Genomic DNA, 11,563 nt, shown 5'->3' with positions numbered 1-11,563 from the left:
CGGTGGGTCGTCGGGGGGTGCGGGGGGTGCTCTGTTCTTGTCGTTACCGGTGTAGGATTCCATCGTTACCCCGGAGCTCTGATAACCATCACTCTTCATCTCCTTGTCCTCGGTGTAGAATGTGTAGCCGTTGATATCGTACGCCTCATACGTCACCAGGTTGTGCTCGGCGCCCTGTGACAAGGTGAATATGAGTTGTCAGAACGCGTAGGGCTTGAGCAGCTCCCCGGAGAGCGCCTCCAGCCACGTCTCCTCCACGAGCAGCTCCGGACTCGGCGAGGCGGAGGTTGCGGCGCGCGCGGGCGAGGGCGAGGTTGGTGTCGGCCCTGCGGCGCTGCTCCTGCGAGAGTGGGGTGGGGTCGGAGGGGAGGATGGGGAGAGGGAGGCGGCGGGGGCGCGGATTGGGGGCGGACGGAGAGGAACTGGCGCGAGGAAGAGGGATGAAGGGGAACTGGCGAGGGAGAGGGAGGAAGTAGCTATAGGGGGAAACTGGCGAGGGAGAGGGAGGAATTAGCTATAGCATTCATTTGTGACGGTGGAGCAGGCCGGGGAGGGTGCAGGGGGTCGGCGGCGGCGGTGGAGCGGGCCGGGGAGGGTGCGGTGGGTCATCGGCGGCGGTGGAGCAGGGGAGCTAGGGTGCGGTGGGTCGTCGGCGGCGGCGGAGCGGGGGAGGGTGCGGTGGGATAGCGATCGAGATGGAGGGGGATCGCTAGTAATGGCGCACTGTTCCCTGGTGCGCCATTAGTAGTTTTGCAAAAAAATAAAAAATAAAAAAATATAGTAGTGGCGTACTATGTGGCTAGTGCGCCATTACTAGTTAGAACTAGTAATGGCGCACTGTGCCCTGGTGCGCCATTAGTATGTTTGGAAAAAAATTGTTACTAATGGCGCACCTTGTGTCTGGTGCGTCATTAGTGTCTTTCACACTAATGCGCACCAGCACATGGTGCGCCACTGCTATATAGCAATGGCGCACCACATGTCTGGTGCGCCATTAGTGGTCATTCCATCTATAGCCCTTTTCCTAGTAGTGCAACGTCTTTCATGCACACAATCCCTACAGCCCACCAAACATACATCTCAATTCATCCTTGCATTTGCTTCACCAGGCCAGGCTCAGCCAGTATCCTCCATGCTATAGCTGGCCAAATGGGCCGGGCTAACCAGGCCGGCCCGAGCACGCCGACACGGGCTAAACGGGCCGGGCCCGGCATGCGGCACGCCCTGGGCCATGCTTGGGCTGCTAGCTTGAGCACGCGGGCTGGCACGGCACGACCCGATTACGGTTTTTTATTTTTTTTATTTTTTAATACATCTCTATATGGCCCAACATGTAAAAAGAGGCTACAAAACGATCAGTGTGTCAAATAGCAGACGAACTAGCGGGCCTGGCGTGCCGGTGGGCGGCCCGATTAGCAGTTGGGCCGTACCTGGGTTGCGACCTCTCGCCCGTGGGCTGTCACGGCACGGCCGGGCCGTGCCGTGCCAGGCACGTTTACTGCGGGCCGTTTGGCCAGGTATGCTCCATCAGCTACCCAGGCAACCGCATCAGCTATATGATCGAGCAGCTTCCCTCTCGTTAGGGTTTCTCTTCCTCTCGGGGCGATCGCTATCGCCGCCGTTGAGACCCGTCCTTCCCTGCCTCCACCAATAATCCTCGACCTTTTCCTTCGATCGGGGCGCTGCGGCGCACGCTGACGTAGGACGAGGCTTGGGGAGGGGAGGTCTAGGGTTCCTGCAAGGCCCGCCACTTTTCTGATCGGGCTAGGGTTTCAAGAGTTCATGGCATCGGATGGAGCCTCGGGGTCGGCCGCCGGCGGCCCGATGGAACCAGACGATGTGGCAGCACTGATGGAGGAGTTGGGACTCCGGGAAGAAGATCTCGATGATGTGGTGTACGATGCGGACGAGGCTCCAGCGGAGGCGGCGCGATGGATAGCGCTTGCAAGAGTTCACACGGCCAAAACTTACAGCCAATTCTGGTTCTTCAAGAACATGCGTGCGGCATGGGATCTTGCCCAGGACGTTCAGTTCAAACCACTGGAAGATAATTTGTATACGGTGCAGTTTTCGTGCCTAGGAGATTGGGAAAGAGTTACTCGAGATGGGCCGTGGCACTTCAGGGGGGATGATGTAATTCTGAAATCATACGATGGCCTGGCGAAGCCGTCCATAGTTTTGCTTGACACCGTCGAGATATGGGTGCAAATCCATGATGTTCCACCCTTGTATGCACATCTTGTGCCATCTTTAGCTTCAAAGGTGGGCGAGGTGTTGTATGCTGAACCCCAATCGCAAGATTTCGCTGGAAATTTCCACCGTGTCTGATCCGGATCAATGTCAACAAAGCACTAAAGAACGCAGTCTCGATGATAAGGGAGGGGAAGCGCCAAATTTACAGAATCAAATACGAGAAACTACCTGACTGGTGTGCTGTGTGCGGCATGATGGGCCATTTGTACAAGGAACATGGGAGCGGTATACATCCCCCATCAGCGCTGGTCTTCAAAGATCTGAAGGCAACATGGACTATGCGAACTGGACCAGGCCCGGGAGGGGGCCGTGGGTGCAGGGGAGGCCGTCGTGGAGGTCGAGCTGGTCGTGCTTCTAGTTCGCGTTTTGAACAGGACAGAGATGATGCTGGCAATGTAGCAGACGCTGAGATGGCTGAGGCGGATGCCAACAGAAAGAGGGCGACGGGCGAGGTGCAGCCCGTGAAACAAACAATCACTAATGATACATATGCTGGTGCTCAAGGGGCTTTGTTGGCGCTGCCCCCAACCCAATCAGTTCCTCCTAGTCCAAGCAGCACTCAAGAACAGAAGAGAGTCAAGGTGAACACTGAAGAAGGGGAGGATGACATGGAAAAAAGGGTCGGCCTTGGCAATGTCGTATCATCTTTGGCGGGCTCCTTCGAGGGGCGCCGCCGGGCCCAATGAATATCTTCTGCTGGAACTGTCGTGGTGCGGGTAAAGCTGCGACAGTTCGGGAGCTTCGTGATTTCGCGAGGCAATTTGCCCCTACCCTCTTGTGTATTCTCGAAACTCAGCTAGAAAGTACAAGGGTAGAAGCTTTAGCAGGCACGCTTGGTTTTGACAATTCTTATGCAGTTAGTAGTCAAGGAAGGAGTGGTGGCATAGGTCTGTTTTGGAACAATTCAATAAAAGTTGAAATTCTTGGTTACTCTGTTTATCATCTTGATGTTTCTCTTGAAGAACATGACACTGAGAAGTGGAGGATGACATGCGTTTATGGGGAGGCACATACACACTTGAGACACCAAACATGGACAACGCTGAAAAATATCAGTACTTTGAGTGATCTCCCATGGCTCTGTTTAGGTAATTTTAATGAATTATTACGTCCAGATGAGCATCAAGGTATTGGGCAGCGTAGCAATGCTCAGATTCAAGCCTTTCGGGATACCCTAGATGTTTGCATGTTGATAGACTTGGGGTACAAAGGGAATTTTTGGACGTTCGAGAAAAAAGTAACAGGAGGAACACATACTAGATGCAGACTTGACAGAGCCCTGGTGAATGCAGCATGGCTGGCAAGGTTTCCTCTGGCCTCGATGAAACACTTGACCGGTGTCACCTCCGACCACGAGCCAATCCTGTTAGAACGGGAGGTTGGACCTGCCGCTCAGGCTCCGAAAACGTTCAGGTATGAAACGATGTGGGAGACACATGACAATTTTTGGGACATGTTATCAGCGGAATGGGGCGCTAGTCCTCCTTGCACAACGGTGCATGAGCTGCGTGACAAACTTTCAGATCTTGCAAAGGACTTGGGTCGGTGGAGCCGAGATACTTTTGGGAACGTTAGAAAAGAGATTAAGCAGTTAAAACAAATGCTCGAGGAGCTGAAGAATGATCCCTTGCGGACTGGCCCTTCTCATGTAGAGCTAAAGATTAATGAACGGTTGATAGAGATGTATCACCGGGAGGAGATTATGTGGCGTCAAAGAGCAAGGGTGGAGTGGCTGTCTGCTGGAGATAAAAATACAAGTTTTTTCACCTGCGAGCTAGCCTCCGTCGGAAGAAGAACATGATAAAGGCTCTACGGAACTCTCGGTGTGGTAATAACGGACCCGGGAGAGCTAAAAGCATTAGCGAATGGTTTTTACCAGTCATTATATCAGTCCGAGGGGGTGCAAAATATGCAGGCAGTGCTAGATCATGTGCCCAGGAAGGTTACAGACGAGATGAATGCCACTTTGTGTGCCCCTTACACTAAAGAGGAGGTTAAATCTGCTCTTTTCCAGATGTTTCCTACCAAAGCACCAGGGCCCGACGGTTTTCCGGCTCACTTTTACCAACGTCATTGGGACGTATGTGGTGATGAAGTGACCAGTATAGTTCTCAGAATTGTCAGGGGTGAAGAGAGCCCGGCATCGATTAATGATACAGTGTTGGTGCTAATTCCTAAGGTAAATAACCCAACGCTACTTGCTCAATTTCGTCCAATAAGTTTGTGCAATGTCCTGTACAAGATAGCGTCTAAGGTGATATCAAACAGACTGAAAGTAATACTGCCTGACATTATCTCTGAAGAGCAATCTGCTTTTGTTCCTGGGAGGTTAATCATGGACAACATTATATGTGCTTATGAGTGTTTGCATTTCATGAAACGGTCAAGGGCCAAATCAAATAGTTTCTACGCTCTAAAATTGGATATGATGAAGGCTTATGACAGATTGGAGTGGGATTATCTCAGAGGAATAATGACAAAGCTGGGATTCAAGCATCACTGGATAAACACAGTCATGGGTATGGTATCCTCCGTCTCCTTTTCAGTCTGTTTTAATGGTGAAAGACTTGATTCTTTTAACCCTACCCGAGGTATTCGGCAGGGAGACCCGATCTCCCCCTACTTATTCTTGATTGCAACAGAGGGCCTCTCGTGCCTCCTTAAATCAAGTTCTCAGTCATCTTTAACAGGAATCAAGGTGGCTCCCACGGCTCCCACCGTGAACCATCTCCTGTTTGTAGATGATAGCCTGCTGCTATTCAAGGCCAGTGGGGAAGGACCGATCGTTGTGTCAAACCTACTTGATACTTATTGTAATGCTTCTGGGCAGAGGATCAACAATGAAAAATCTTCAATATTCTTCAGTAAGGCTGCCCAGCTGTTATGAAGGAAACTGTAAAAAACAACTTGCATGTGCACAATGAATCGTTGAGCGAGCGCTATCTTGGTATGCCGACTGATGTTGGTCACTCGAAGAATGGAACGTTCAGATATCTTTGAGATAGGGTTTGGGAGAAGATCAAAGGATGGATGGAAAAACTACTCTCATCGGCTGGGAAGGAAGTTTTGATCAAGTCAGTAGCTCAAGCGATTCCGGTATTCTCAATGTCTTGCTTCAGATTACCACGAGGACTATGTGACAACATTACATCCACCATCCGTCCGTTTTTTTGGGGATCTAAGCAAGGACGCAGGAAGCCAAGTTGGGTAGCATGGGATATCCTAACCATGCCAAAGTACTTGGGAGGGCTAGGTTTTAGGGATTTGGAGATATTTAACCTAGCCCTTCTTGCAAGGCAAGCTTGGAGGACCTTAACAGATAGTTCTTCCCTAAGTGCAAGGATATTGAAAGCCGTCTACTTTCCGGACTGTACCTTGCTGCAGGCTGAATTTGGAGCTCATCCGTCCCAAATATGGCGGGTTGTCTTGGACGGGCGGGACATTTTGGCTCAAGGGCTCATACGCAGAATTGGGGATGGAGAATCCACGAGTATATGGCAACACAACTGGATCCCAAGGGACAGCTTTAAACGCCCGATCACCTCGCTTCTACAAAACCCTCCTGAAAGAGTGGCAGAACTCATCAACGCTTCATCAGCAAGCTGGAACGAGGGCCTGGTCCGGGCAGTATTCACTCATTTTGACACAGAAGCTATCCTCAAAATCCCGCTGTGTACGCGAAGAGTTGCAGACTTTTGGGCATGGCATGAGGAAACCCGGGGTGGTTTCTCTATGAGATCGGCATATCGCATGATTCTATGGATGAAGCACAGTAGAGAGGCATGGCTGAACGAGGAGGGGGAACATCGTATGAACGCAGCGAAACAAGCAAGTGGGCTATGATATGGCATCTCAAAGTTCCCTCAAAACTCAAAATGTTTGTGTGGAGGCTAGCACGACAGTCTATGCCGACGGGAACGGTTCTGAAACATCGCCACATAACGACAGAGGATACATGCTTGTTATGTGGGTCAGTTGATACATGGAAGCACGCACTAATATCATGCCCGATGGCAGCAAGTATCTGGGCCTTGGCACCCGATGATCTGGTAGAAACCATGCTTGACCGGGCTGAGGACACCCTAAAGGAGTGGCTTTTTGCTTTGTATGAGTCTTTGAATCAGGATCTGTTTGATCGCCTAGTTGTCACCCTATGGGCACTTTGGAGAGTAAGAAGGAAAGCCATTTATGAGGATATTTTCCAATCACCTCACTCGGTTGACAGCTTCATATCGAACTATTTGGGTGAGATGCGGATCATTAATGCTAAAACATCAACGCAACGCAGTCTACACCTACAGTTCGGAGATCTTAGCGATGGGTAGCACCAACGGTCGGCAACGCCAAAATCAATGTTGATGCAACTGTTTCCAGGCGAGGTTATGGTTCAGTTGGCATCATTTGCAGGGATCAAGACGGATCGTTCTTGGGAGCATCTTCGCTTTGCTTTCCGAACATTACGGACCCTCCAACTCTTGAGGCCCTAGCCATCAGGGAATCTCTGGCTTTGGCAGATGACTTATATCTCAGACGAATTCAAGTTGCCTCGGATTGTAAGCTGGTGGTTCAAAGCTTACACAAGGATAATCGGGCAAGCTATGGCGCGATAGTACATGAAATACTAGATCACTCTGTAGCTTTTGAGTTTTGTAATTTTAGTCATGAGTCTAGGAGCTCTAATTATGAAGCTCACAACATAGCGAAGCATGCTTTATCTCTTGATGGTGGCCGCCATGTTTGGTTAGGAAACCCCGGGAATTTACCATCCGTCCCTGTAAACATTGTGACGAATTAATAAAGCTATGCAACGTTGCCTTAAAAAAAAAAGCTACCCAGGCAACCAAACACGCCCATACTAGTTCAGAAAAGTATACTTAAAATTTACACAGATCTCAACATCGAGATCGACGGTCCTCGGTGCTGACTGAGATTCTCTTCCTTTTTTTTCACCCCTCATCTCTGTCCCGATAACCCTCACCCTCGTCTCTCTCCTGAACGGCGTCCCACGGCGGACATCGCGCGGTGCGCACTCTCCCTCCCTGCTCGACACCGTGCCGGCGCCCCTCCCCACCTAGGCAGCAGGACGGCGACGCCCGACGAAGCCTCGGTCTCCCCTGCTCGACGCCGGGCGGCGCGTGCCGACGCCCTCCCCGTCGTGGCCAGTAGGACGGCGGCGCTCGACGCCCCCGTCCCCTCCCCGCTCGACGCTCCCTCGGTCTCCCCTGCTCCGTCGGCGCCTCGGATTGGTACCTCGGCGTCCCGATCCGCCTGAGGTCCGCGTCTTCCGAGTCTCTGGTGAGAAATTTCTCAAGCTGCACACCAGGAGCTGGCACGTCTGGCCGGTGTTCGATGCAGATGCGGTGGATTTCTATAATCTTGAACTGAGCAGCACCAATGTGAGTGCTATGTTATTGCACTTTTGTAGGTAGTTTCATCGGGCTTTGCAGTTGCAGTGTCATTGTTAGTTATCAAACTGGACTTATATTTGGTCTGTGTATCTTCTTATAGCAGTAGAGCCTGACATGGCATAGCACCGTTCTTAATTATGAAATGTGAAGAAACACCAATACTATCTTTCTTTTGAAGTGGCTTCTTTGGTATTGTAGAGTCTAGACAATACTGAAGTTGCTGCCTCCATTTTCAGAAGGTTCACGAGAAAGTTGATTGTAAGCATCAACACTAGCTTTATCATCTCGTCTCTATAGGATGTGAATTTACAATACTGTTACTTTATCATGCCATTGACACCATTGGACTTAAAGCTGAACTGCTACTAGATGAATCGCAATCTTCCTACTCTTGATTTTTTTTGTTAGACAATGTTTTCTTGAATTGAAGCTGAGGCATTTGCTTCACTTTGCTGCACAACAGTTGAGTCCCGCTTCCTCTGAACCTCCACACCACTGCAAAACTATGCTCGCTGTGGCCAATGTCGCTTTCCCTCCCGTGTTTTCGCCTCGTCCGTTCAAGATGACAAGGCATGCCATTCTTATCCTTGATCCGTGTGTGCTCTCATCTTTTTTTCGGTCTCTTATCCTTTGCATGCCTTGATGGTTTCCAGGAGGTTTTCTTGGAGATATCGAGCAGAACGGGTGTCAGCTGGGTACTCCCAGTTGGAGGTGAACTTTTTCCTTGCCCCTCTTGTGGTATGAGGATTTTTCCTAGTTCTGTTTGGACAATTGGTTTATCCATGTACACAAGACCAATTTATCTAGAAAGACAATTTAGTTGTAGTGTTAATGTTGATAGAAGTTGGTGAACATGTTGTCTGTGGGTAAGACCACATGCAAATTCTACACCACATTGCGAGTGAGAGTAGGGCCTGGAGGGCAGCAGGGTTGCTAAATGCGTCATCTGATGTTTTCCTGGCCATGGCAGCCATGTGGGAGGGAGGCGAGTAGTTAGCATAGGCCTTGGGTGGCGTGGAGTTTTGACATGTTCCTGCATGTAGGCATGTCATGTAAATCTGTGGACTTTGGGGTTCTTTCCCCACTTCTTTAATATATGATACGCACACTCGTGCGTATTCGAGAAAAAAAAGATTCATTACGCTTGAATCTGATAGGTTATTTTTGGGATGTGTGAGTTCACTTGTTTAACTCTCAGTAATCATCAAAATGAGGAATCTCCCGGAACTCTGGACCTAGATTTTGTTGAAAATATGGGCTCTGTTACCTTTGTTCCGACTAAAGCTTTATACGGATCTTGAAGCCCAGGATCTTAGCATCTTATCGCACAAAAGCTAGGTAGCACTCCGCAATCGGTATAATCCAGTATTGAAGTATCCTGAATTGTTGTTTTGTTATGTCCTTCAGTCTTGTTGTACATGATGCACATGTATTACTTTAGTCCTTGCCTATTGGGATTTTAATAGGAGACATATATAATAGCTGGATTAAATTTTTGATGTCGATAAGAAATATTGGTGATTCAATACGATTTGTTTGCAACTCAAATATGTTAAACAAATAGTCCATTGTTTGGGGAACTGCTACTGTCAGATATACCGTACATTGTATAACATCCGTGCAATCATGGTTTTCCTTTACATTACATGGACGTATACTGAACTTCACTTCTTTTAGGTTAGAAAAGTCAGCTACCGACCTCCTGGAACTGAGCAAAACTTATTGAATGAGACTAGTCTCTCTCTTCGGGAGAAAAGGTAAGCATGTGTTTTATATTGGAATAGCTGTGTTTCTTGAATGCCTTTTGTATTGACGCGGCAACTAATTCATGCAGTTTTGGTTTGATATTTGGACGGAGTGGGAGCGGAAAGACCACTCTTTTACAGGTTTGCACTGAAATGCTGCATGACATGTTTTACTCTGTATCTTTCATCTTAAGGTGATAGCTTGATTTCTCAGCTTTTGGCCGGTCTGTCAGAACCTACATCTGGTTCAATTTGCATTCAGAAGTATGATGATAGTGGAAATCCAATTGGTCTGTCGGAAGTGTTAGCTTCTCAAAGAGTTGGTATTGTATTTCAGTTTCCTGAGAGGTTTGAACATTGAATTACTACTTTCACTAATAAGTTTTTTTTACATATTAACATGAATGCCTATGATCTATGTTAGTGCTTGAGAAGTTTTACTGCAAAATAAGATAATTTACACATATACTTGTAGGTACTTCTTATCAGATACTATACTTGAAGAAGTTACTTTTGGATGGCCAAGGCAAAAGGCAGACATTCTTTTAAGGGAGCAACTCACTTTAAAACTTCAGAAAGCTATTAACTCTGTAATGATTATCTCTCATCGAACCATTCTGTTCTATTGTGGAGTGAACTTTTGTTTGAGACTACACACAATTGTTTTCTGAAGATAATTTGTTTCACGCTAGGTTGGTCTAAGTGCCATTTCATTGGATAAGGATCCACAGTCTCTCAGTGGTGGGTTTAAGCGGCGACTTGCTTTGGCAATTCAGCTGGTATTGTTTGCATTACTTTAGTACGGGTTGACTGTTCTGTTTTTAGAAGTGAAGATAGATAATCTTTTGCCTTTATCTTCTGATTTTCTAGGTTCAAACTCCTGATTTATTGTTGCTTGATGAGCCCCTCGCTGGTCTTGGTATGTATTTGAGTGCCCATATCAAACTAATATTTGTGGATTATTTTCTTTCCTATCTGTCGGTTCATTTCAGAACCCATCTAAATGCACAACGTGAACTGTTGTTTAATATAATTCTGCTTATGCATCCTATCATCCTTGGGCCACAGCTCACACTTGCTAGGATTATTGTGTGGTCTCAAATAGTTTGTCGAAATTAGTATATGTTCTTCCTAGATGTGGTTACTGAATTTGTATCTTCATCATCAGATTGGAAAGCTCGGGCTGATGTTGTGAATCTCCTAAAGGACCTAAAGAAAGACCACACGATACTGGTTGTGAGTCATGATCTAAGGTAATTTAGTACTCACCATATAAAACACAATGCTTTTGTATAGCTGTGTGCCACTGGAGCCAGTATTGAATATCTCATGATCGCTATATACTGGTTGTTACATACTTCGATTCAGGCATGCAGCTGGAATCATATACTTTATTACAACCAATATACTCACATATTGGTTATAATAACATCTTATACTATGGGACGGAGGGAGTAACTCCTAAATCATAAGCTTGAACTGGGGCTGTTGAAATGTCTAATTAGAAGCGTTTTGCAGAGAACTATACCCGCTGGTGGACCGCTCGTGGAGAATGGAGATGGGGGGAGTTTTGAAGGAGGAACCTTTACCTGTATAGATTAGAAACTTGTTTTCCCCTTGTACTTCCGTAGGCAGAATCCAGCCAAACGAAAAACTCAAAAGGGAATTCTTGTCTGCAGCTGGAATGCTATGCTGACCCATTTGTTGTTGCGGTCACAGGATCATAGCTGGCTGGAAATGTTAATGTGACATTTGAATGAGTATAAGGCACATGTTACAAAATCTATTAGGAGTGACTCCATAACTACCGGATGTTCGCCAATAATTACTAGGATGCTATTTTGCGTACGCTCTGTTCATGTGCACAAATACAGATGTGCGGCATGTGCTCTCAGTTAATTTTCTTGAAGAGTCTGACCGAATGAAATGCACCCACAGACCTTCCGTTGCACATCTCCTTAGTCATGAATGAAGTTTTCGCCGTCTTTATATCCCCACCCATGTTTGAGTCTTTGCTATATGATAGTATCAGGTCATCAAACCATATACAATAGTGAGGTGGTAACAGCCAAACTGCCAAAGCAAGCACCGAGGAGAGAAAATGGTCTAGCGAAGTGGCACCTGGCAGCCTTGTCGAGGTGCCAAAAATGAGAGAGA

General features: G+C 47.6%; 1 protein-coding gene across 9 annotated transcripts; it reads left to right on the top strand.

Annotated features, from left to right (window-relative positions):
• The first annotated feature begins 7,159 nt into the window (after positions 1 to 7,159).
• LOC109741849 (ABC transporter I family member 11, chloroplastic) lies at positions 7,160 to 11,192 on the top strand. 9 transcript variants are annotated; one of them, XM_020300931.4, is made up of 12 exons: positions 7,163 to 7,649; positions 7,860 to 7,919; positions 8,125 to 8,231; positions 8,315 to 8,372; positions 9,339 to 9,418; positions 9,496 to 9,547; positions 9,621 to 9,754; positions 9,882 to 9,996; positions 10,099 to 10,185; positions 10,277 to 10,325; positions 10,575 to 10,659; positions 10,925 to 11,192. In XM_020300931.4, exons 3-12 carry the CDS (start codon positions 8,167 to 8,169, stop codon positions 11,001 to 11,003), a joined length of 804 nt encoding a protein of 267 aa, XP_020156520.1. In that variant the 5' UTR covers positions 7,163 to 7,649; positions 7,860 to 7,919; positions 8,125 to 8,166; the 3' UTR covers positions 11,004 to 11,192. The 9 variants fall into 9 exon arrangements, with proteins under 9 accessions (XP_020156521.1, XP_020156520.1, XP_020156517.1 ...); XM_020300929.4 differs by having other exon boundaries at positions 7,230 to 7,548; positions 8,315 to 8,399; XM_020300927.4 differs by having other exon boundaries at positions 7,230 to 7,649; positions 8,315 to 8,399.
• The last annotated feature ends 371 nt before the right edge of the window (positions 11,193 to 11,563 follow it).

The sequence above is a fragment of the Aegilops tauschii genome, chromosome 3 (genome assembly GCF_002575655.3).
Source record: "Aegilops tauschii subsp. strangulata cultivar AL8/78 chromosome 3, Aet v6.0, whole genome shotgun sequence".
NCBI classification, from domain to species: Eukaryota; Viridiplantae; Streptophyta; class Magnoliopsida; order Poales; family Poaceae; genus Aegilops; species Aegilops tauschii.
This window is presented reverse-complemented; position numbering and strand designations above follow the sequence as displayed.